The following is a 26,130-nucleotide window of genomic DNA, read 5'->3' as shown; positions in this document are numbered from 1 at the left end:
ATGGATGGATAGATGGATGGGTAGATGGATGAATGAATGAATGAATGGATAGATGGATGGGTGGATGGATGAATGAATGAATGAACAAAAAAGTATTTATTAATCATTGGCTATGGGCCCTGCTCTTTGAGAATTCCTATGACTCCAGATCTCCCCTTTGCCTTGGGGAGCTGTGGGGAGGCTCTGACTAGTTGGGTTCTCAGACCCATTCAGCCATACCCCTCGCCTGACTTTGCCTTTTATCCTTCGTCCTCCCTGCAGAAAAGTTAGCCGACCGCAAGCTAAATGTGGCTGAGGTGACGCAGTCAGAGATAGGCCAGAAACAAAAGCTGCAGACCATCCTGGAGGCGGTTTACGACATCCTGCGGCCCCATGGCTGGGCTATCAAATGGAATGTGGACTGTGAGTAGTTCATACCCTCGGAGGTGGGGCAGTCAAGATGGCAGCCGTGGGCAGCTGAGTGGGATGGATAAGACTCTGCCCCCATAGGCCTTTTCCTTAGACATAATCTGACTCCCCCAAAGACAGCATAGTCAACAGTGGATTATCTGCCCGAATGGAGGGGAACCAGTGGTCTGGGTAATCCCCCAGAGCCAATCGTTGGGAAGCGTGTTGTACAGCTTGTGTGTTTATGGTATTAAGCAGAATAATTCAGGATTTAAATCAGCAGGAAGAGGCCCGATTGGGCCTCTGGACTGGGTGACCTCAAAAGTCCCCTCCAGCTCTGAGGTTCCAAATGGAAGAGTTCCATGGGACCGTCGCCCCAAGATCTTGGTTCTGGAGCAAGGAGGCACCTCCGAGGCATCTGTCTGGTCCAATCCCCTCATTTTATAGAGGAGGAAACTGAAGCTGAGGGAGGGAAAGGGACACGTCCAAGGTCATTCAGACAGTGGGCATCAGAGCATCAGCCTCCTCGTTTCATATATGAGGGAGCAGAGGCCTGTAGAGTTCAGAGACTTGGTGCTAAGCGTAAGAGATGGTCCTTTCCCTCTGGAGCTCCCGCTCTCTCCCCTATCCCTTGTCTGTCCCCTTGCTCCATCACGTTGCACTTTTTGTCCCGCCGAGTTGTGGGCGCAGTAAGTTTTCCTCCCTCCTTCCCCCTTCCCCCTTCCCCCTCTCCTCACTTCTTCCTGGCCCTCTCTGCACCTGCCCTGGCTCCACCCTCCATTCCAGAGCCCTCTGGGAACCTCCGGCTCCTTTCTCCCCCTTCCCATCTAGTCTTCTTGGGAGCGGGAGGTAATTCTCATTAGGTGTTTTCTGGAGGGCTTTTTTGACAGCAGCAAGCCTCCCTGCTAAGTGAGAGCGAATAGAAACTTAATTAACCAAAGCAGGTGTTCCCTGTCAGCACAAACCTGAAAGCAGAGCTCACCCCTCACCTCCTCTGGTCCGAAGGCTGCCGTTGCAGCAGGCGCTCACAGCTGTGGCGTGGAAGCGGCGACGTGCTTCTGTCTATGATGGCAGAGATAATTCATTTTAATACGGATGTTTTCCCACTCGACAACCTGCCTGACGTCAGAGCTGCGGCTGGCCTGGCTGGCGAAGTGAGGGGGAGGCCGGGGCCTGGCCCCATCTGGCTCACTTGTTCCTGAAGACCATCTCCTGGGCTGTGGAGAGCTTGGATTTGTCGGTGGAAGAGGGGGGGATGTCCTGGACCCCAGTTCTCCTCTCCCGGGCAGACATAGAGCTGGGGGGCCCTTAAAGATCGTGAATCAGCGAAATGGGCACCTTACTAAGGGCTCGGTTACACATACAAGCAAGCGAGGCAGTCCCTGCCCTCGAGAAGTTCACATTCTAATGAGGGAAGACAGCACATAAAGAGGCCAGGGGACGATACAGTGTGGACGGAAGGCGGCTCGGAGGCCTGGTTCCAGGCAGAAGGCACAAGCTCACCGGCCAGAGCCTAGGGCCCAGGAGGCAGAGCAGAGGGCAGGGGGCCAGACGGCTCGGATCACCGGGCAGCCTGGCCCCATCTCATTTCCCGTCTTGCCCTTTGGAGCGGCGCTGAAATTCCCAGTCTAGCTTCAAGGTGTACCGTGTAACCTCATCTAGTTTACAATGAGAAACTGATGAGCAGAGAGGTTCAATAGCTTACTCATCATCCCATGGGAGGTAATTAGTAGTGGTGGGGCTCGAACCCAGCTCTCTTGACTCAGGCTCAGAGAGCCATAGATGTAGAATCCGAAAGGACCTCAGAGGTCAAATGCCTTCATTTTACAGAGGAGGAACCTGGGACCCAGAGTTGAGGTGTCGTGCTCAGAATCACCCAGAAGGAGCCAGAATTCGAATCCAAGCCCAGTGTTCTATTTACTATACCTTGCTGCTTCCTTATCATTGCCTCCTCTCCCCTCCAAACTGCATCATTTTTTAGTGTAATATTGTGCAAACGCGCCTTCCTTTCCTCTCCCCTCTGTAGCAATCCATGGGAAGAACCTTGTGGCGATCCTTCATCTCCTGGTTGCCCTGGCCATACACTTCCGAGCCCCCATCCGGCTCCCCGAGCACGTCTCTGTGCAGGTGGTGGTTGTTAGAGTAAGTAACACTGTCCCGCGTCCCGCTTTTCTCATCCGTCGGGCCGGCTTGGGCAGGCTCCCTGGCTCATAATTCTCCTTTTTTCTCCTGAGAGGCCCTGTTCTGTTTTTCTTTTTGATGGAATTTATAGCTCACCCCGGATTTGAGATAAATGATGGAAATGAGAAACAATGGCGTGTTCGAAGGAAAGGCGCGCCCAGAGGCTCCTGGAGCTTTCAGGTTTCATTCCCAAGATTTTCTTTCAAAAGGCACATTCATCTCCCTCTACAGCCAGTGTGGCAGAATTCAATATTCAGTTCCTAAATACGCTTATCACTCAGCAGAGAAGTTTGCAGGCAGGGCCGAGAGACCCAGCAAAACAAAAGCTTCGAGACTCGCTCGCTGCGCTCTCCCCACCAGGCTTTCTTGACTCCCAGCGGTTCAGGCTCAGTCTTCTTTGGATGAAGCAGCAGATGGGTGATGGAGGAAGCCTGGCCTTCAAGATGGAGGGCTGTGTATGTGTCTGTGTGTGAGTGTGCAAGAGCGTGTGAGTGCGTGTGAGCTTTTGTAGGTGTGAGAGTGAGTGCATGTGAGTGTGTTGCATGTGCAAGAGTGTATGTGTGTGAGAGTATGTAGGTGTGAGAGTGTATATGAGTGCATATGAGTGTGTGTTGTATGTGAGTGTGCAGGAGTGAGTGTGTGGGAGTATGTAGGTGAGTGTGTGTGTGAGTGTGCAGGAGTGTTAGTACTCGTGTAAGAGTATGTAGGTGTGAGTATATGCATTTGAGTGCATGTATGTGCATGTGTGTGAGTGCGCAAGAATGTGTGAGTGTGCAGGTGTGAGTGTGCAAGAATATGAGTCTGTGTGAGACTAGGTATGGGTGAGTGTGTGTGTGAGTGCATGTGAGTGTGCATATGTGAGTGTGCAAGAGTGTGAGAGTGAGTGTATATGAGTGCATGTGAGAGGGTGTGCAAGAGTATTTGAGTGTGTGTGTGAGAGTGCATGTGAGAGTGAGACAATGTATGTGAGTGCATATGAGTGAGTGTGAATGCATATGAGAGTGTGTGTGTGTGTGTGTGTGAGTGAGTGAGTGTATTTTTTCTCATTTTAGCCAAGAGGCACTTACTGTGCGCCTACTGCATGTAAGAGCCCAACTAGTCTGCTGCCTTCAGCTCAGAACTGAGAAGACCAGTTCACCGACTGCTGGGATTAGAACATAGGAAGTGAGAGTCGGTGAAAGGCCCCGCCTTGCCTTTGTAGAGGTGGGGGGCCATGGGTGCGGAGCACAGCATAGACCTCTGGGTAGAGTTGATCTGTGGTTTGTTTTCCTCAGCTGCTTTTCCCTCTCTCTCTCTCTGGTTTTGGTTAGAAGGGGCTCCCTGGCGCCCATGAGGGTGAAGCTGAGCCAGCCCTTGGCAGAAAGAAAGCTCACAGTTTTCCGCATTTGAAATGAGCCTGCCGGGCGTTTGTCTCTGGGCCGGTGTCCCCAGATGGTCCCTCCAGGGCCTGCCCCAAGCAGCTTTCACTAGGAGTGGTGGGAGTCCCTGGGCTCAGCACCTCCCAGCCCTGGCCCTCGCTGAGTGGCCCTGGGCTTGTCCCTTTCCCGCGGGGCCTCTGTTCTCCATCTCTAGTCACCGAGCTCTGGGGGGTCTCTGGGGTTCCATTCAGGGCTGATGCTCTGAGATTCCCAGCATCCCGCCCCACCTTGGGCACAGCGCCCCTCCCCGTCCTCCTGGTCCCCATTCCCCGTCTGATCCGTCCCAGCTCTGTCCTGTTCCCTCAGGCTCTGGCCCTGGGGCCTGGCTGACCTGTAAACTGACCGGTGAACAAGGACAGCTGGGCCCCTCGCTCAGATCCCCTTTCCAGCCCCTTCTCCTCCCTGCCAGGCTGCTTAAGGAGGGATTGGGGAAAGGACGGTCGCCCCTTCCAGGTTCTAAGCGGGGCCTTCTAGAGACATGTGAATCCTGAGGAAGGACCGCATGGGAGGGCTGCCGGCTGGAGGTGGGCCTCCCTTGAGGCAGCCGGCTTCACTTCCTGGCTTTGGGCTCTTTCAGAAGCGGGAAGGCCTGCTGCACTCGGCCCACGTGGTACAGGAGCTGACCAGCACCGCCGAGTAAGTGATGACCCCTTCTCCACGAGCCGCGGATGGAGCGTCCGCTATTCTCGGCCTGGTCTCATTACCACTCTCATCATCTCCAGTACCAGCTTCCCCTGGGGGGGCTGGGCCATTTTCCATTAATCTGGAGGTCTGCTTGGAAGGCAGCTCAGGTCCCGACCTCCTCCAGATAGAACTGCCTTCCTTCCCCCAAGGCTTTGTGCCTCTTGGTCCCTGCTTCCGGGGGTGCGAGTTTTAATCAAGCGATCCTTCACTCACAAGGTGCCTACTGTGCGCCCGGCTTTAATCTGCCGTGTTCTTTGCTCCTGTTACCTGACCTGGCTTCATTTAATTGTCACACTTAATACTTTGGTCAGAGGGAGGGAGGCACATTGAAGCTTTTTTCATTGACACAGACAGCTTTGAATCCACTTGGGGAAAATTGGAAAGTTTTGAGGTCTCCAAAGCCCCACACTGTACTATATTGGCATATAGTAAGTACTTAATTAAATGCTTCATTCAATGCCCCGAACATCTATTAAACTCCTACTGTATGCAGTTCCCTGTGCTAGGTATTGGGGTGGAGCACATGGGGCTCCGAGGAGGGATGGAGCGCGTTGGCCAGGGGTCCTTCTGGTTCTAAGTCTGAGATCCAGACTCCTCATTTCACGGATGAAGAAACGGGCTCAGGGAGAAGGGTCAGTACAAGTGGTCTGACCAGTCAGTCATTCAATCAGCAAGCATTTATTGAATACCCATGAAGTTCCAGGCTCTGATGATGCCAAGATAAACATGAAACAGGCCCTGCCCTCAGAGAGCTTACATTCTAAAAGGAAAACGGACCAGAACTTTCTATTACAAGGGGTTTCTTTGCCTTTTGTATGTCATAGACCCCTCTGGCAGTGTGCTGGAGCTGAGGGGAACCCTCTCTCAGAATAAATTTTTTTGGATAATATTTTTTCCAGTTACATGTAAAAACAATTTTTAACATTAATTTTTTAAAATTTAGAGTTCCAAATTTTCTCTCTCCTTCCTTGGGACAGTAAGCAGTCTGACATATGTTATACATGTACAATCAGTGATGCCAAATGTGTTTCCCTATTAGTCATGTTGTGAAAGAAAACACAGACCGAAAAAACCCCCACAAAACAATAAGGTTTTTAAATGCTTAAAATAAAATGCATAGGATTGCAATGGGAGCCAATTATAGTGGAATACAGTTATCAAACCAAAACAGCTCTCAAGGATGTATGATAAAAAATGCTGTTCATCCCTGGAGAAGGAAATGATGGTGTTTGAATACAGCAGACTTTGAAGCAGACTTTTTTACTTTCTTTCTTTTTTTTTGAGGTGTTTGTGTTTTGGTTTTTTTGGTATGTTTTTTTTTTTCACAACATGGCTAATATGGAAGTGTTTTGCATGGCTACACATGTGTAACTTATATCGAATTGCTTGCCTTCTCAATGAGGGGGGTGAGGAGGAAGGAAGGGAGAAAATTAGGAACTCAAACATTTTAAAAACGAATGTTAGGGCAGCTAGGCGGCGCAGTGGATAGAGCACCAGCCCTGGAGTCAGGAGGACCGAGTTCAAATATGGCCTCAAGACGCATTACACTATATATAGCTATGTGACTCTGGGCAAGTCACTTAACCCCAATTGCCTCACCCCTACCCCCCAAAAAAAATAATGGCTCAGATTCATATAATCTAGCTACTGCTCAGATCTTTACAATCTAGCCAGTAACTCACAGATGCTCAGATTCCTTAAGAGTCTGGCTAATATGGCGGATCTTTAATAAACCTTGTCTTTGGCTGGAAAAAAAAAACGAATGTTAAAAATTGTTTTTACATGTAACCAGGGAAAACTAAAATACTAAATAAATTAAACAAAAAAAGAAATACAGTTATCAACATTTTAAAAAAAATCCTCTACCACAGGTGAAGAATACTTGCTTTTTATAAGGAGGATAGAATGGGGATAAAAGGCTGTGATGAACAGTTAGTTATATGACTTATTCTATAACCAAAACCATCAGTAACTGTGTCAATGTGCCTCTATTCACCTGCTTTTTGTCTCCTTAAGAATTCTCTACCTCCTTAAATGAACCTGCTCTGATAGAGGGTCCTTTTCCTGTTTTCATTTGCAGGATGATGATGGGAAGATTTGGTAAGTAACTGGGGAAATCAACACATTAATAATGATAATGATGATAATGAATAATAGCTAGCATTTATATAGCACCTACTATGTGCTGGGTATTGTGCTAAGTAAGCACTTTACAACTATCTCATTTGATTCTCCCAACCACCCTGGGAGGTAGGTGCTATTAGTGTCTTCATTTTGTAGATGAGGAAACTGAGGCAGATAGAGGTGAAGTGACTTGCCCAGGGTCACCCAGCTAGTCAGCATCTAAAGCTGGATTTGAATTCAGGTCTTTCTGCCTCTAGGTTTTGAACCCTGTGTGCTGTGGCACCCCCAGCTGTTAAATTCTCTTACCAAGCTGATGGACATTGGACCTGTCTTATTCCTACTGGAGGGGAGCCTGGTGGTCTTGTATTCTGGGTATTCTTTCTCTCAGGATGTGAAATCTTGGCTAGGAGCTAGGAAAAGGGAAGTCATGGCCATGTTTGGCCCATGAGAATGGACCGCAGTGGACACTGGGAAATTGGGCAAACATCCCGGCTTTCATTGGGCTTCTCAGCTGCAGCCTAGCGAAGAGATGGGGAGAGGGTGAATTAGGGTCTATATAGGAGAGGAGGGTCATTCAGAGAAGGTGAAGGCAGGTAGAGAGCACTGAATGCCACCCAGAAAAGAGAGTGCGCTGATCCAATCAGCCAGTTTCCCTGGAATATGAGATTGAATGTAATTTTCGTGTTTAAGATAATTTTCTCCTTTGTATTCTAAAGCTGATCAAAAAACCAGGGTTCTTGGGTTTGGCTCTGATTTCTAGAAGTCATTCTCCATTCTCTGCCATGGGAAAACCAGGAGCTGAGAGGCAGAGGGTAGGGTTGGGGGGAGTTACTGTGGTTATTCCAGCAAGGGAAGGGAAGGTGTTTGTGGCTGCTCGGGATGTTTTTCCCTTTCTTTTCCTCTCTTGCCATTACAGAGCTTAGTTTTTACCTGACTGGCCAGCCCTGCCTGGGTCACCCCAGCGGCTGGGGCCAGGGCGCAGGGCTTGAAAGGCTTTGCCCTGGGTCCAGTGGCAGGCTGTCAGAGCTGGGCTCCCGGCATCAGAGGGGATCGAGGCTGGCATCTGGGGGGTGTGGGCTTTCCAGAACAGCTCAGGTGCAGGGGGGAGGAGAAGGGCAGATGGATAATTGCCCAAAAAGGAAAAAGGATTTTAAAAAACAACGAAAGTGAGACACTGTCGATAGCTGTCTCTCTTCTTATGGTAAGTCTGCCTTGATGTTGGATACTGTGCCTGAGAAATGTGTCAACAGCAGATCTGTTGACCAGTCAATCAGCCAGCACTTACTAAGTATCTGCTATGAATCAGGTGCTAGGCTGAGGACTATGGATACAAAGAAAAAGAGAACTCACCCCTTGCCATCGGGGGGCAGCCATTCCGATGGAGGGAACAGCGTACCAATAATTAGGTGCATAAACAGGCATAGAGGCATTAGAAGAGGAGGCGCTAGATTGGGAGGGGGAGTCAGGTGCCAGGGACCATGGAGTCTCCCTTCTCCTTCCACCCTCCCTGGGAACAGCGAAAGCCAAAGCTGCCTTGTGTTTGGGAGAAGGGAGTAATTCTGTGTGCTGGTCTGGGTCTGCCATCCATCTTTGTAGATTGCAGCTCTTCTCAGACATGCTAGGAGATCTGGAATCAGAGGACCTGGGTTCAGATCCTGTCTCTGGTGCGTTCCACTTGTGTGACCCTGGGCAAGTCGTTGGCCTTCTGGCCCTCAGTTTCCCCCATTGTAAAATAAAAATCTACCTCTTGATCTGGGATCCTGTGATCTACTTGTTGAGTGTCAGGAGCATCCGTGTATTGGTACGATAAATTTCCCCTTTTCGGGGTTCCTCAGTGCCCTCTTGACTGAGTCAGAGGGAGGCTAAGAACCTCGGCCACTTCCCACTCAGCCTGTCAGGTGACCAGGTTGAGGTCTCCAGAGACTCCTCCAGCAGCGGCCCATGAAGAGCTTCTTCTCTTAATAGGAAAAAGCATCTTCAGGGAGTGAGGGATCATGATGTGGGGTCACCATGGCAACACTTCCTGGTTGCCGTCTCAGCTACCCCTGGAAATTGGGCTGTCTGGCAGGTGGGTGGGCCCTGCACCCCTTCTGTGGCCGGAGGGAGACTTGGGAGGGGAGCGTGGGGAGGCAGAAAGATGGCATCTCTGCTCCCTACCCCCCAGAGCTAGGTTGGACCCCACTGTGCTTTTGTCCCTGTTCACTGGCCACCCACCCCCACCCCAGCTGGGAGGAGGTTGGGAGTTCTAGGTCCAGCGATTCTTAGGCTTCCCTTCCAGATCACACTTTGGGCATTGAGGCCAGCTTACTGAGTGCCCTAAATCGGGGGGTTGAACCTTGTTTGTGCCCTGGAGCCCTCTGGGGGCCCGTCTGGTGAAGCCTCGAGGGCCCTTTGCAGAGTCAGGTTTTAAATGCACAAAATAAAATGCAGGAAATTACAAAAAGAAGCAGTTGTAGTGAGATACAGTTATAAAAATACTTGTTTACCAAAATCCCCCAACAAAGAAGTTCCCCGATCCCCTGAAACGGCTTTTGTGGACCCGAGGTGAAGAATCTCAGTGCTGCGGGGAAATTGAGAGGCCGACTTTGCATGGTGCCTTCATGGTAGCAACAGTAATAGTAATAAGAATAATAGCGTTAGTCATAGCAATGATAGTAGCTAACATCTCTGTAGGGCCTTAACATTCGTAAAGCACTTTACAAATATGATCTCATTTAATCTCCACGAGCGCCCTAGGAGGTAGGTACTATTATTATCCTCATTTTACAGATGAGGAAATTGAGGCAGACAGAGATAAAGTGACTTGCCCAGAGTCACACAGCTAGTAAGCGTCTGAGACCTGATTTGAACTTGAATCTCCAAGTCCCATCTTCTAAAAGCTTCTCCACCTATCTGTACCTTAATTCAATCCAGTTTAATTCAGTGAGCGTTTATTAAGTGCCTACTATGTGCCAGGCTCATATGGGCTAAGCTCTGGGGATACAAAAAGAGACAAAAGATGGTCCCTGCCCTCAAGCGGCTTACAGTCCAACCGGGGACAACATGCCAACAAATACATGTGAAGCCAGCCCCTTAAGAGATGTGACCTGTCCTTGAGAGGTGGCCATGGCCTTGCTTAGACTGTTGGGGATAGGAGGCAGGCTGCCGTAGTTCGTAGGGTTTTTTAAAGCCAAATTCTGAAGCATTCATTTTGTTTGAGAACAGTTCGAATTTCTTTTTTTAAAAAAGATCATGGAATGATCCTGTTGAAATAGTTTAAACTCTGTATTGTAGTACAGTAATACAGAAGAGTCAGGAAGACCCGAGTTCAAATTCTGACTCAGACACTTACTAGCTGTGTGGCCCTGGACAAGTCACTTAAACTCTGAGCCTCAGTTTCCTCATCTGTGAAATGAAAGGGTAGGAGTAAATGGTTTGGAGGGCCCTTCCAACTCTAGAACTGGGAGCCTCATCACTACACTTTCCTGAGTCTTGGCTTCCCTGTCTGTCAAATAAAGGGTTGGCCTCAGTGGCCCCCGAGTTCCTCCCCTGAAGGTTCCTTATACCAATGAAAACACAAGTCCAGTCTCTAGTCTCATGCCAGGCTGATGCTCAGTGCAGGGATACAAAGACAGAAAGGAAAGTGCCTGCCCTCAGGGCTTCCTTCCGGCCTGGCAATGAGGCCATCTCTGGGCTGGCTCCAGCGTGGTCCGGGTGCCGGTTCTCTCCATCATCCCCGGCTCTCTCTTGTCTAACGCGCCTCTCATTCCGTGTGCCCACAGAACGAGACGCCTTCGACACGCTCTTTGACCACGCCCCCGATAAGCTCAGCGTGGTGAAGAAGGTAAGCTGGGGTCCACTCTGGCTGTGGGCTCCGATGGCAGGAAGGTGACCCTGCTGCCAAGGAGGCGGCTGATGCTTGAAATCTAGAGCGTCTTTGCGGCTCACATTGAGATATAATTAGTCAGGAAGGGAGCTGTGACGTAGAAGTCGGCTCTTTCTGCTCCCCGGGGACCTCCTGGCCTGCACCAGCCAGCGCTGTTCTGTGGAAGCTCATTCAGATTCAAGCCTTTTCCTCTCTCCCTTGTTTTTTTAAGCACGTAGGCCTGCTGGACCTTGCTATTTCTGATGAACATCTAAGTCCTATATGAAACCTTTCTCCGAGCTTGCCTGTCAGAGTGGGTCTGGAGAGGAAATTGAGCCCATTTTCTTCCAGGCAGGCGTACAAAGGAGAAATGGCCTTGAAGGGCCTCATCAGCTCATGCAGATGTCAAGGCCCCGAATGGGGAACAAAAAACCAGACCGCGTGAACTTCCTTCTCTTGAAGTCGGGAGTGCTAGGAGCTGAGCAGCCTCCAGGAGCATCTGGCCTGAATTTTTAAAAAAACTTTTTTATTGTTAAAGACATTGAAACCCATCCCTGGTGGGGCATAGAAATACATTCAATCTCTATGTCTTTATTCAGGCGAAGCAGGATGAGTGGAGGACTCTGGGTCCGCTGCTGGGTGTCTCTGAGAAATGCGCAGCTGGTGACTCTGGCCTGTGCTGGAGCTGCTCCTTTGTCTGGGACCTTTCATCCGTCTGCGCCTGTCTGCAGAAGGATGGGGACCTTAGAGTGGAGGGGGGTGCGGGGTGGGCCGGGAGGTGATTTCAGATCTTCTGAAATCCCCACTGTGCAAGAAGGCTCCTGATGAGTCAGAGGGTTTTAATTATTGGATCCTGGATTTTGTTGTGGGGGTCTGTCCTTCACCAGTACTTATCATATCATTATTGAGGGACTGTGTTAGGCCTCAGTTTCCTCATCTGTAAAAGGTGGCCTTCCCAGCCCTCCAGGATCCCAGGCGTGATTCTGTGCCTTCACGTATTCAAAGGAATGGAAAAGAAAGCAAATGCATAAAAGGGGCCGGAGCAGGTTAGAATGGTCTGGGTTTCCTCCCCATTAGAAGACTAATCTCGATTAGAACAGTTTGAAAAAAAAAAAAAATGGACCAGGCTGTCTCAAGTGGTGGTGAGCTCCCCATCACACAAGGGATGTCATTGTATATTCCTGTATTTCCCGCCCTCCGGTGATGGACGCACCCATCCCATTGAAGTATCAGCTTGTTTCATTAGATTCTAACTTTCAGAGTTTGTTTCTTTTTTTAGTGCCCAGAGCCGTCCCCACTGGGCCTGTGGGGGCCCGGCTGGTCGTCATTAACCCCTCGGTCTCTGTGTTCTTCTCTCTGTAGTCTCTTATCACATTCGTGAACAAACACCTTAATAAGCTGAACTTGGAGGTGACAGAGCTGGAGTCGCAGGTGAGACTGGCCCCTTGGGCGTGCTTCCTGAGGCCTTGTGGGGAGGCCGCATGGGGCGGCAGGAGGCTTCGGCTGGGCAGGGGTGGGGAGTCCTGATAGACAGCAGCCGGGGCAGGAGACCCAGGTTCAAGGCGTGGCCCTGCTGCCAGCCGCCTGGTGGAGCCCCAGTCAGCTTGGAGCCTCAGTGTCCTCAATGTCTGCAGAATAAGGGATCAGACTTGTCCGTCTCCCCCCGCCCTGGCACCAGCGTGTCCCTCTCTCTGTGGTGAGTGCTTTCAAAGGCTTGGTGATTGGTTGGGTCAGAATCTACATCTGTCTTGCCATTTGTAACTGCGTTTTAAACTGTTTTGAAGAGGGGCAGCTGTGTCCTAGTTGATAGAGAGCTGACTTTGGGGCCAGGGAGGTGGGGGGCAGTCCTACTTTGCCCCCTCTCTGCTGGTTGTGTGACCCTTAACCTTAGGGTGGTCTAAGCAGCTTTCTGAGAGGGTCCTTTAGAGAGGAGTGCTACCTTGCACCGGTGGAGGGAGTTTTCTCACCTGGGAGCCCCCTAAATAAACAGAATCGCAGCTCCAGTCCCCGTCCCTAACATCCTTCAAAATACCCAAGCCAAGCCCTTATGATAATAGCGGCCCCTCTGTTCCTTTGGGCCGGAAGGAAGCCTGAGACGGGTCTATTTCCAAGCCCTCTTCAGCCACGTGAAGGTGGCAAATCGATTCCCGGGCAGTCGTGGGATAGGTGACTTCCTCGGCTTTGGGCTGAGACGCTCCCGCTTAAACCCCTCAGTGATCAGCGTCGTTCCCGGGCCACGGCCGTCACCCCTTTCCAGTAAGGAGAGCGTCCAGCCGCCTGTGAACATTTATCTACCTTCACACAGTCTCTTTGTTAGTAAGCCTCCCTTGCTGCCTCTTAAAATGAAGGTTAATAATTTGTCGGGAGGATAATGGTCAGTCGATTGGTGAATGGTTAATCAGGGTGGGTCATCTCTCCAGCCCTACATCCCATGATTACGTGACAGGTTTGAATCCTGTCTCTGCTGATGGAGGGACGTTGGGCAAGGTCACACCCAGCTCTGAGCCTCAGTTTCCTCATCTGTAAAAGGGGGCTCCGGTAGTGCCTGCCTCAAGGGGTTTCTATGGGGATCCACCATGGGAACCCATGAGGTAGCCTTGGAGCCTCGGTGAATGTGTTCATTGTCATCACCCCCTTTCTCAGTGAAGGAAGGCTGGCCTAACACCTAACACTGCCCAGTGGGCCTTCCCTCAGGATTTGTGGAGTGAACGAACTGAAGTTAGCCTCGGGCCAATGGGGGATGGACCCCTGGCTGCAGAAATAAAGGCTAGGGGTTTTTGCATTAACCTAGCTGCTAATGTAGAATATTCTCTGCCCCAGCCAATGGCTGTGATTGCATTGAGCCCTGGGTGGGGTGTGGAGACTGGCAAGCATATGGGAAGTGGTCCTTGAGGGCACGGCAAAGGATCTGGGCACCAGGACGAGAGGGATAGCCAGCCTTCTGCCTGGGCTGAGCAATGGCCGGTGAAGAGAACGCCTGCTGGAGGAACCAGAGAGACTCGGAATGGGGCACAAACAGGGCCCCTGGTTCCTTCCTTTGAAAATCTTTGAGAGCCGTTCGGGCAGAGTAGAAAGGGAACTGGCCTTGGGCTCAGGACGATCTGGATTCAAGTTCTGCCTCTGACACATTCTAGCTGGGGGATTCTGGGCCAGTGACTGACTCCTGGAACTCTTTAAGACTGAATGGTGCAGAGTAGATGGCAGCCTGCATCTGGGGAGCGAGTTTCCACACCAGGAGTTCACCAGTGAAATCATAGGACCGACCCCCATTCCCTGTTAAATGTAGTGGACACATTTTAACTTAAAAAAACAAACCCTACTATGTGGCCAAAATCTACAATTTCTTCCATCATGCTCTTCTTTGGGGTCTCCTTTGTCTGTTGAAATGTTTGTGTTTCATGAGATTTTAGACGGTACTTCCCAGCCCTTGAAGAGTAGGGGGCTGTGGGCTTAGAATACAGTATACCCTGTCAGACTTTTCCCAATATGCTGGTTAGTTTCATTGGGTTTTTCCCCTTTCTTTGCACTAAGGGTTTGCTCTCTAGGAGAAGCATAGTGGAAGACTACCCCATGAAACAAATGCAGGTGAAGCGAATGTATTAATATTTGATTTTAAAATAAGAAGCATTGGTTTGCTGCTGATTAGTAAATTCAAAATACCGAAGAAACAAAAGAAGAAGTGTTCGATTTGGAACCCAGGAGACAAGCGCTTGGAGGCCCAGCTCTGCTGCTGGGGAATAGATTAGCCGTAAGCTCCCTGAGCCTCATTTTCCTCCTCAATTAAAAAAAAAAAAAAAAAAAAGGCATGATAGCTTTGCTTTCCTCTGACTTGCCCAGGGTCACAGAACCAGTTTCTGTCAGAGGCAGGACCCAAACCCAGGTCATTCTGGCTCTGGAGCCGGCCTCTGCTCACTCTGCCTCACCCACGGGATGGTTGTTGGGATCCAGTCTACATAAAGCCTATCTAAAGGCTGTTTATGATCGTAGAGCCTCAGTTTTCTCATCTGCAAAATGGGAATAACAGTATCCTCTTAGGATTGTTGGGAAGCCTTCAAAGGACCTTGAAATTGGAGCAGTTTGTAATTGGAGCAGCCTGGGGTCTCAGATCCCCCTACTCTGTTATGGCCTGAATCTGCCAGGACTTAATTAAGTGCTGAGGAGCCCAGCCGGGAAAGCCACCCTCAGTTTCGTGAATCTCTAGGCTTTTATTTCTCTCTTTTCGTAAAGGTAAAACCGATGCTTATTAGAAAGCCTTTTGCTGAGATGCCGAGTCACTCTTAGTACATTAAGGGGTGGAATTGGTCAGGTGGCGCGGAATGCACCAATATTTCGGCTTGTGAGAGGTGCTGGAAGGAATATCCAGAGATAGAACCTAGTGCCCGGCCTCTCGTGGGACAGACGAGGAAACTGAGGCTCCTGCTTACCCAGGGTCACTGGAGGTCCTTAGGGACTGGTCAGCAACAATGAAAGCAAAAGAATTCACAGAGTCAGAGACCTGGAGCCGGATGTTAGAGGTCATTGAGTCCATTGTACAGATGAGGAAACTGAGGCACGTGAAGGGACTGGCTCAAAGTTCCATTGCTGGTGAGTGAAGAGCTGCGATTTGAATGGATGTCCTCGGAGCTCTTACCCACTGTGCCTGCAGATGTAAAAATGGACTTTAACTGAGGTCCTGCCCTGTTGTCCCCACTCAGTAAATCCCAGTGGCTCCGTGTTGTCTCTGCAGGCAAATACAGACCTGGCCCCCTCCCACATTTCCAGTTTTCTGACACCTCGCTCCCTAACACATGATCTTTAATCTAGTGACACTGGCCTCCTCCTGACTGTCCATCTCTCAGCTCTGGACGTTTTCTCTGGCCGTCCCGCCTGCCTGGCATGCCCTCCCTCCTCCACTCTGGCTTTCTCTGAGTCCCACCTAGAATCCCATCTCCTACAGGAAGCCTTCCCTGACCTCTCTTACTTCCACTGTCTTCCCTTTGTTAAATTTCCTACTTATTCTGTATAGAGCTACTTTGTATGTATTTGTTTATATGTTGTCTCTCCCATTAGATTATGAGCTCCTTGAGGACAGGGATTGGCCTGTTGCCTTTCTCAGCACAGTGCCTGGCACATAGCAGGCATTCAGTAAATAGCTACTGACTGACTAAGAAAGCTGCCAACCTGCATTGATTGAGGGTCTTTATGGATATTAAATGTATATTATGTATTAATATAGAATTATATAAAAATATAAATCATGTTTATATTATAAGTATGTATTAAATGTATATTATATATTAATGTAGAAATATATAAAATATACAAATCACGTTTATAATATATTATTATATTATAATTATATTAAAATATAATTATATATTTACTTCAATTGATCTTCCCAACAACCCTGGGGGTTAGGTGTATCATCCCCATTTTATAGATGAAGAAATAGAGGCAAACATAGGTTAAGTGACTTGCCCAGGGTCATGCAGCTAGTAAATATCTGAGGTGGGATTTGCAGTTGGGTCTTCTTGACTCCAGGCACAGCGCTCTATCCACTGTGACACTGAGCATCTGGCTGTTCTGAACGTTAATTAGAAAAAGAATAGAAAAGCTCCTGTGGGACATCGTGTGCTCTTGTTCTGTGGAGGTGGTTTGGGGATGAAGTATATTTGCGATTTCTCCCTTACTTCTTCCTCCTTCTGAGCTGCCCCTCCAGGAATGGGCCAGTCCATCCTCCCCTCTCCCTGGGCTCCCTTCATTGTTTCCATCTGTTTGCCTGTTTGTAAGTCAGCTGGTGGCTACTCACTCCTTCCGACCCTCTGGGGTCTCTGGCATCTTCTTTAAGAGCGTCTCTGCGTATCCTCATTTCCTCTCCTGTCATCTTGGTATTTTCTAGACCCTGGGGACCCCCATTGTTCTTTCCTTAGTCCATACTTTATACTTTCAAAATGGCACCTAGAAAGTCTAGGAAGCGTGGAATCTCTTTCCTGTTTTCCTGCCCATTGACTGTGGGACCTCCCCCAAACCCTGCCCTTTTCTGGGCCTGATGTATTTGAATTGTAAAATGAGGGAGTTGGACATTTCCAATGGAAGGGATCTTAGAGGCCGTCTGGTTGGTGCCCTCCCTTGACAGAGGAGGAAACTGAGGCACAGAGAGGGAAGGGCCTTTCCTAAAGTCACACATCTGTGACAGAGCCGGGATATAGGAAGGGACCTTACAGGTTATTTAGTCCATCCCTCTCATTTTACGGAAGAGGAAACAGAGGTGGATGGAGGTTACATGATTTTGCTAAGGTCACACAGATGGAAAGTGAAAGAGCTGGGAGCATCATAAGATCATAGGCCTCAGCCTGGAAGGGACCCTCACCCCACCCTCCCCCAGTTTTACAAACAAGGACACTGAAGTCCAGCGATTTGTCTAAGGTCATAGCTAGAAGGTGGCAGAACCAGGATGATCTCATAGAGTCATGGCTCTCCTGGAGCTGGGAGGGGTCTGAAGCCTAGGGATTTTAAATGACTTACCCAGGGTCACCTGGATAGTAAGGATCAAAGGTGGGATTTGAACCCAGTCCTCTGTGGGCCACAGTGCTTCCAATATCCTGTGGTTTTGTGTGGTTCCCCAGCCTTGGTTTGCCTTGGTTTCTCCCTCTGCAAAAAGGGTGAGTGATCCCTCGCAGAGCTCAGTTTACAGTGGTTAAGGACCAGGGATGAGAGTGACCATGCCTTTACATCTTGGGGACACAAGGCTTCATCCACCCAGAATTATTCCTATGGTTTGAAAAGTGAGGATGTCTTCTCCCTCCTTGGGGCCAGGAGAAGGTGTCTCTCTGGCCATGGCAGAAGGAGCGTGGCAGCCCTGATGGAGGGAGCATGGCCCCAGAGGCAGGCATTCTAGGCTGGAACGTGGCTTTTCTCTGCTTGAGTGAACCAGAGGCAGGACCTATCCAGGAACATCACCGATGCTGGTTTTCTTCAGTTTGCAGATGGCGTGTACCTGGTTTTGCTCATGGGCCTGCTGGAAGGATACTTTGTTCCTCTCCATAACTTCCATTTAACTCCGGAGAATTTTGACCAGAAGGTACATACACAGCTACATGCATGTCTGGGTGTTGGAGCTGCGGGCTTTGTGATGGCTTGGGGAAGGACCCTGGGAGGAGCGTGTCATCATCTTATGGTTATGCCCCTAATGATTCAGGAGTTAACCTTGAAACTGTGGTCATTGGAAACTTCACTCGTGGCCCTCCCGAAGGTCATCTGAAAGACGTCCATCTCCATGATGATTCGGGGGTGGGCAGAGAATGTGAGCCAGTGCCAGTAGCCAGACAAGGGTATAACCGGTGTATGGGCCTCATTCTGTTTACCGGCTCCTGGCTCACTGCCCTGAGCTTCCGGGCTGCTGAGGCTAACCGAGGACATCTGCGGCAGGTGCAGCCCAGCGAGGGTGGGAGGGAGTCAGCAGAGTCCAGGAAGGGGCCCCCTGCCAGACTCAGGAAAGGTTGGGAGGTCTTGTCGACCATATTCTCATGTCTCCTCTAAGTGGGAAGAAAATGTGTTTGGTTGTGAGTTCTTGCCATGTCTCTGCTTCAACAGGGCAAGTGCCAGAGGCGTTGTTTTGGAGAGAAGATTGTTTTAAGTAAAACTGTTAAAAAAATAAACATACATGGAGAGGGGCTGAGATCCTAGCTAGTAAAGAGAGACTGAAATTTAACTGGACAGACATTTGATGAGCATCTGCTGTCGGGACACCGTGTCAGGTACTTGGGCACAGAATTGAAAGGTCACATAGTCCCTGCCTTCAGGGAGTTTACAGTCCAGTGGCAGTGAGTGAGTTAGGTAGGAAGGAGGACTAGACCTGTGATTTCATTAGACCTACAGTCTTAGAACATTGCCTGGGACTCCTGAGAAATTTAAGTGATTTGTCCAGGGTCACAGAGGCAGAATGTATCAGAGACATCTTCTAAAAAAACAAACAAGCCAATTTAATTTTATTTTCAGGTTCATCTTCTTTCCCTCTTCCTTCCCCTCCCCCCAGCTGAGAAAGTAAGAAAAACAAAACTCTTTACAAATCTAAATAATCAAGCAAAACAAATTCCTGCATTGGCTGTGTCCACTGGCCTTCATCAGCAGCCTGAGTCCATCCCCCCTTTCTCAGAGGACTCATCATGAGTCCTTGGTCAGAGACTTAGAGACTCACTGTCTCTCCTCATTTTGCCAAACTGCCTCCTGCAAAATTTATTACAGAATAAGAATAGCATTTCCAAAGCACTTTAAGGTTTGCAAAGGTCATTACAAACGTCATTGAAGCCTTGCCACAGCCCTGGGAGGGGGGTGCCATTATTATTTCCATTTTATAGATGAGGAAACTGAGGCTGAGAAAAGTTCAGTTACTTGCCCAACATCTCACAGCTAATAAGTGTCCTGAGGCCAAATTTGAACTCAGGTCTCTAGCACTTTCTCCGCTGCACCACCTCTAAGAAAAAGTAGAACAATAGAGCAGGTAGAATGTGATGGGGGAGATGGTGTTCTCGGACTATTTGAGGTTTTATAATAGGGTGTAGATGGGAGGGAGGCTAATCTCCGAAGGTGAAAGTCTGAGAATCAGAAGATATGAATTATTAGACTTCCTTAGAAAATTGATCTGATTTCTTAGTGATTTTATTAGTATAGGGAACTTCCAGGTGAGGAAAGGCCCTCAACCAATGCAGGTTGGCACTTTTTCTAAGTCAGTCAATCAGTAAATGTTTATTAAGCACCTCCTATATGCCAGGCACTGTACTAAGCCCTGAGGATACAAAGAAAGTCAATACATAGTCCTTGCTCTCAAGGAGCTTACAATATGCACAAAGTAAGCTATATACGGGATAAATAGGAAATAATTACCAGAGGGAAGGCACTAGAATTAAGAGGGGTTGGTGGAGACCTCCTGAAGAAGACAGGATTTTATTTGGGACATAAAGAAAGCCAGGGAGGTCAGTAGTCAGAAGGAGAGAGAGCATTACAGGCATGGGGGATGGAGAGAGAGATGGAGGGTCTTGTTCATGGACCAGCCAGGAGGCTGGAGTCATTGGGTTAGAGAGTAAGAATCACAAGGAATGAGATACAAGAAGACCGGAAAGGGAGGAGAGGGGCCAGGTTATGTAGGGCTTTGGATGCTAAACAGCATTTCCTGTTTGCTTCTGGAGGCAAGAGGGAGCCTCTGAGCTTATTGAGTAGGGGGTGGCATAGTCAAACCTGAGCTTTAGGAAGATCACTTTAGTGGCTGAATGGAAGATGGACTGGAGTGGGGAGAGACTTGAGGCAGGAAGACCCATGCATGGGCTATTGCAATAGTCCAGGCAGGAGGGGATGAGAACCTGCACCAGGGTGGTGGCAGCCTTAGAGGAGAGAAGGGGGCATATAGGAGAGATGCTGCAGAGGTGAAAATGACTAGAGATGTTGTAGAGGTGAAATCAACAAGAGATGCTGCAGAGGTGAAATCAATGAGAGATGCTGCAGAGGTGAAAATGACTAGAGATGTTGCAGAGGTGAAATCAACAAGAAATGTTGCAGAGGTGAAATTGACAGGAAGCAGCTTGGACTTTCCTGGTGAGAGAGTCCAGGATGATTCCAAGGTTGGGAGCCTGAGGGATGGGAGGATGGTGATGCCCTCCACCATAATTGGGAAGTGGGTGTGGGATGTTGAGGGGGAATGATAATGAGTTCTGTTAGGGACTGAAAGTCCCAGAGAAGTTAGGGATGGATAAGTAGATTGGAGCATAGAGATGAAAATCAGGTTAGTTAAGTGAGAAAAATTTCCTGTCTTAGAGAGTTGTCTGAGGCTTAGAGTTAAGTGATTTAGCTAAGGCCACACAGCCAGAATGTGTCAAGAGGCAGAGCTTGTAGCTCCATCTTCCTGGCTTTGAGGCTGACTCTCTTCTCTCTCTCTCTCTCTCCCTCTCCCTCTCTCCAAAGTGAATTACAAGGTCACCTCAGTGCAAAGACTCAGTCTGTGAGAATCCCCCTTGTTCAGTGGTCCCTTTGTTATGTTTTGTTTACTGAAGTCTCATGGGAAAGTTTGACCTCTGCGTGTAGTCGTGGCCTTCTGTTCAACTCGGCCATCATAGACTTTCTGACATCTCGAGTTGTTTTCAAATGTTGTGGGTTGGACTAAACACTGATTTTTTTTTTCCAAATGCTTTTCTGTTGTTATTCTGCATTGTGAGTAAATTTTTATCCATATGTTTCTGATTCATTTTACACTTCACCTATCAAAATATTATGGTTCAAAGGGTTTTTGATTGCTGAACATTCTGAGAACTTTTCCAACTACAGAATTCTTTATGGCTTTTCTCCAGTTTCTTTTCCCCCAATTTCTTTGGCTGACCAACAGGCAGCCAATTGGGTCTTAGGTTGGGTTTCTCTGAATCCTCATGGGTTAGTTGGAAGGTTTAAGCGCCTCTACAACAAATGTTAGGTAGTCGGATGCCTCAGACCCCATAGTCGCTAGACTAATATTTTTCTCTCTAAGAGGTAGGTCCTATTATTATTTTCATTTTACAGATGAGGAAACTGAGGTCCTCAGGTCACAACTCCATGGCTCTAGTTAATGCCCCCATAATAATAGCTCACCAGCTCATTTAGGACCTGATGATGTTAATTATCTGGAAGAGAGGGCTTAGAAAGTCTCCCTTACCCTTGTGTTACCCACTTTTAGAAATCCCAGACTCACCAGAATAAAAAGCCTATGGCCAGGGGGTGGGGGGAGGGGAGAGGGGAGGGGGGTGCTTTCTGGGTCAAAAGTGCCTTTACATCTATTTTGTTGCATTTATGTAGCACCTACTGTGTACCAGGCACTGCATACTAAGCACTGGCATATAAAGAAGAGCATAAGCCAGGTCCCTGCCCTCAGGGAGCTCACAGTCTAACAAAGAAGACACCATGCAAAAAACTGAGTACATACAAGGCGTCATTGGAAAGGAGGGACGGTGGGGGATGGGGACCAGGAAAGGCCGAGTCTCTGGGGAAGCCAGAGGATGGAGAGGAGGAGGGAGAACCTTCCAGGTGTGGGGACAGGTCCAGAGATGGAGGGTCATGGAGGAGCGTCAGGGGGGCCAATGCCACTGGACCAGAGAGCACGTAGATAGACAGCCTAAGAAGGCTGGAAAGGGGGAAGGGATCAGGTCAGGAAGGGTTTTTATTGATAAATAGGATTTTATATTTGATTCTGGAAATGATGAGGAGTCATTGGGCTTGACTGATTGGGGGTGACCTAGTCAGACCTTCATGAGGATGGACTCGAGTGGGGCAGGGAGACCCAAAGAAGGAGGGAAGGGAAGAGGATCTGCACCGGAGGGCAACTGGGTGAAGGGGTCTCTATGTGAGGAGATGACAAGGTATTGATAAAGCGCTTTGCAGACCTCTGAGTGTGCTGTAAACTCTTGCTGTGATTATTAAGTGACTTGCCCAAGGTCACTCAGCAATGAGGTCTGAGGCAGGGTCCCTGCAGTCCATTCTGCATCCCACCCATCTAGCCCAGTTCAGCAGATGTGTCCCTGAAGGAAGGGCAGCTCCTTTCCACTCAGAGACTCAGGCTTTGCTGGGACTGCACCCAGGCCTCCTGATACCCACCATCCTGTCCCAACTTACCTCATGGAAGGGCAGAGAGGAACTTTATAAGCTATATAGAACTTTGCAAGAATAAATCATTTTATAGGAAAAAAAAGAAATCATTGGACTCCCATCAAGGCGAGGCAACCCTCTGGCTCCAGTTGGGGATGAATTTCCTGAAAGTAGAAGCAAGGCCCTGGAGGGCAGACACTGGGGCAGGGAGAGCTGGGCTGGGGCTCCGAAGGTGAAGATAAAGGTGGTGGCAGTTTGTCCTCAGACGTTCAACATGATTCTCTGTTGGGGGGAGAAAGAGGAGGTGGAATTTGATTCAGTCTGCCTAGCTTTTATGAAATGCTTACTGTGTGCGTGTCACACAGCACGTGGCACTTAATAAATGTTGATTGCTTGCTTGAGGGTGCTGGGAATGTGACAATAAACACTGAGCTGGTCTCTCCCCTCAGGAAGCTTACATTCTGTTTCTAGCCCACGTCCTCCAGAGGTTAAGTGCTGTCTTTAATGATGATGACCAACTCTTTTTTGGGCAGGTCCACAACGTCTCATTCGCTTTTGAACTCATGCAAGATGGCGGACTCAAGAAACCAAAGGCCCGCCCAGAAGGTATGAGATTCCTTTTAAGAAGACTGAAAAAACAAATGATTGATTTCTCTTGTTTTCATCTCTTTCCTTTTCTGAATAGTATTCCTCTCCCCCAGCAAGCCATATCTTGTAACAAAAAAAGGAACAAAATACACTTCAGAAAAGTTACTCTACACAGTCACCAAATCTGAGAGGACATGCAGCACTCTGCACCCATAGCCCCCCACCTCTGCAGAGATGGGAGGGAGGTGCTTTTTCCCATCATCCTCATTGGGGCCCAGCCAGGTTAGTCCTGATAATTCCATGCCGCAGAGGAGCACCTTGGATCGCTGCTTAGCCCACGGAGAGGTAAAGTGACTTACCCAGAGTCACCTAGCTAGAATGGGGCAGAGGCTCAAAACCAAGCTTTCTCCCCTTGATAGCATGGCCTATTGGTGGTGACTGTCACTGCCTTGGAGCGTACCATGGCTGGTGGTAAATGAGCTCCTCGTCCCCTGGGGTCTTCAGAGGGAAGTTATTGAGAAGCTGTTGTGGGGCTGGGAGGGGAGAGACTCTTATTCACCTTCGGACTGGGCTGGAGACCTACTTCTCGGAAAGGGACCTTTGAGGTCACTGAGTCCATTTTACAGATCAGGAAACTGAGGCCCAAAGCAATGAGGTGACCCTAGGTCATTGGGTCATAGATTTTAAAACTGGGAAGAACCTTAGAGATCGAGTTCAGCACCTCACTTTACAGTTGAGGAAACTGAGGCTTAGTGATTTGGCCATTGTCACCCATGTAGTAGGCATAAAAGCCAGGACCATAAGATAAAAGTATGTGTCTAGAGCTGGAGGGAAGCTTGGAGGCCACTGACTACCCCTTTCCCATTTTATAGATGAGGAAAGTGGAGTCACCAAGCACTTATACAGTGCTGTGTGTGCCAAGCACTGTGCTAAGCTGTGGGGAATATAGATAAAGGCAAAAAAGAAAGTGGCTGCCCTCAAGGAGCTTATATTCTAATGGGGGAGTACAGGCCAGGGGTGTGTGTGTGTGTGTGTGTGTGTGTGTGTGTGTGTGTGTAAGCCTCCAGGAGCGTGTGTGTGTGTGTGTGTGTGTGTGTGTGTGTGTGTGTGTGTAAGCCTCCAGGAGCATGGAGAAGTTGGAAAAGTTAGCAGAGGAGTGAAGGTGTGAGCAAGGCTGGCCTGGGCCCTTCCTGAAAATGGCGGAGCTCTCCAGTAGGAGGAGAGAGCAGCAGGGGTGTGGGAATCTTCCCTGGTGAGGAGGCTTCAGGGGCATGGAATAGAATCCAGGAGCCAGAGGCAGAGCAAAGGGGCCACAGGCAGGACTGTGAGCTCAAAGCATCATCCGTCAGATTATCTCCAACCCCAACGATTTCCAGTGATAGGTCCCCCAACATCTTAGAGTTGAGAAAGCTGGAGGCCTACAGAAATAAAGGGACTTTTCCAAGCTCACACCGAATTAAAGCAAGGGGAAGAGGCCCAGTGATTGGATTCTAAGACACTCGAGGGGAGGGAAGCAGGCTTCACAGTCCTTGGGCTCCCCCCAGAGCCTTGCACGGGGTCCCCTCCTGAGTGCACGTGTGGGTCGGGCAGGGATGGGCTTGGGGAGCAGGCACACCCTGGGCTAGAAGGCAGCTGGTGCCCAGAAATAGCCCGGGGAAACTCGGCCGAGGTCCAGTTAGCTTGGGTTTTGTTAAACCGGGCATTTCTGGACCGTGGTGATACCACTCAGGAGAGTTCATTTGGACGGCCACCTGTCTGTCCCTCTGGCTAAAGGCAGCTGTGACGTCTGGAAGGCTTCACTCCTTATATCCTGTTGAGGCGTTTAATTGATTTATGGGGGTGGGACAGGGAATACCTGGGGCGGGGGAACCCTGTAGTGCCCAGGGGTCTGGTTCTTAGGAGCCCCCTTTGTGCCAGGCCCCTGGAGTCCTCCCTCAGTCATACCTGTCTGTTTTTTTGGGTTGCCTCTGGACTGGGTCAGTCTCCTGAGTATCATAGCCAGACTACAAGGCCAAACTTGATCTGATTCCCAGCTTGGACTCACAAGAATCCTAAGGGAACAGTGTGGTACAGCGCCCAGGGCATTGGCTCTGGAGTTAAAAGGTCTGGGTTCAACTCCTGCCTCTGACAATTACTTCCTCTGTTCCTCTCGCAAATCACTCGCTTATCCTCCTGAGCTACATTTTTCTCCCCCATAACATGAGAGGGTTGAGCTAGATGGTATCCAGGGTCCCTTCTATCTCCAGTTCTTGGGCAAATAACTCCCTATGCCTCAGTTTACTCCTCTGTAAAATGAGGGGTTTGGACCAGATGGCATTCCAGGTCACTTCCAACGTTTGGTCAGTGATGGTTCTTAGGGGCTTACTTTTATGCTTCAGAGGGGCCAAGATCTGTGGGGGGAGTCTGGAGTCTATAGCTCTGTGACTCTATTTCCTCTGCTGTCATTTTGTATGACCTCACAGGGTCAGTAGGAGGAAAACAGTAAGTTGTTAAGTATTAGAGAATTAATGACAACAATACGACACATTTACATAGAGTACATACTTTATGCACATCGTCCCCTCCCCCACCACTAGGGGCAGGGACTTGTTTCTCTTTTCTTTGTCTCTCTAGGGCCTGGCACATGGTAGATGTTTAAGGAAGTCTGCGCTTATTTGTGTTTATTTTGTGTCCCCAAATAGAACTGAAGCTTCTTGAGGGCAGAGGCTGGCTCCTACTTATCTTTATATCCATGCCTAGTATACAGAGGGTGCGTCATAAATGCTTGTCGATTGGTTCCCCCAATACAACAGGTGGCAGGGGTTATGTGCCCAGTGAAGTGGCTAGGCCAGGATCTGCCCCACCTCGGACACCCGACCCAGTGTTCTTTGGGCAGAGTTAGGGGTATGGTCTTTTTTGATGCCTGAAGCCCAGCATTGGCGCTGCTGTGGGCTTGGCGGAGGTAAAGAAGGGCCATGGTAGCCCGTTTCCACCGCGACCATCCCGGCATTTGTCGGGGTGGGGGAAGGGAGAACCTTGCTTCTCCAGCCGCCCCTCCCCCCCAACCTGACTCCCCTCTGCACCTGCTGCTTTGCCTGGTTAAGCTCATCACCTCTAATTTCATCCAGCCTTGCTGGACTCCACCTCTCCCCTCTGATTGGAGGGCGGAGTCCCAGGCTCCTCCCACTGCCTCCCTTACTTATAGAGGACAGAAAGCCGGCCTTGACTCATTCCCTCTGCGTCTACTGCCGTCCTGCTTCCAGCTCCAGGAGATGCCCCCGGGGCCGGCAGGTAGCCTCTGGTGTCCCGTCCTGGCGCCCCCGGGCCGGCAGGTAGCCCCTGGTG

At 49.4% G+C, this 26,130-nt stretch overlaps 1 protein-coding gene across 4 annotated transcripts in view; it reads left to right on the top strand.

Annotated features, from left to right (window-relative positions):
* The window catches only part of PARVB (parvin beta), an 86,089-nt gene that overhangs the window by 55,831 nt on the left and 4,128 nt on the right, over positions 1-26,130 (top strand). For all 4 annotated transcript variants that reach the window (XM_027854341.1, XM_027854340.1, XM_027854339.1 and 1 more), the window contains exons 5-12: positions 262-402; positions 2,414-2,529; positions 4,564-4,622; positions 6,751-6,770; positions 10,556-10,617; positions 12,001-12,069; positions 17,597-17,698; positions 22,752-22,824. In XM_027854341.1, the coding sequence (XP_027710142.1) occupies positions 262-402; positions 2,414-2,529; positions 4,564-4,622; positions 6,751-6,770; positions 10,556-10,617; positions 12,001-12,069; positions 17,597-17,698; positions 22,752-22,824 (642 nt within the window). The remainder of the gene's footprint in view (positions 1-261; positions 403-2,413; positions 2,530-4,563; positions 4,623-6,750; positions 6,771-10,555; positions 10,618-12,000; positions 12,070-17,596; positions 17,699-22,751; positions 22,825-26,130) is intronic.

This window comes from Vombatus ursinus, unplaced genomic scaffold (genome assembly GCF_900497805.2).
Source record: "Vombatus ursinus unplaced genomic scaffold, bare-nosed wombat genome assembly UNPS02010394.1, whole genome shotgun sequence".
NCBI classification, from domain to species: Eukaryota; Metazoa; Chordata; class Mammalia; order Diprotodontia; family Vombatidae; genus Vombatus; species Vombatus ursinus.
This window is presented reverse-complemented; position numbering and strand designations above follow the sequence as displayed.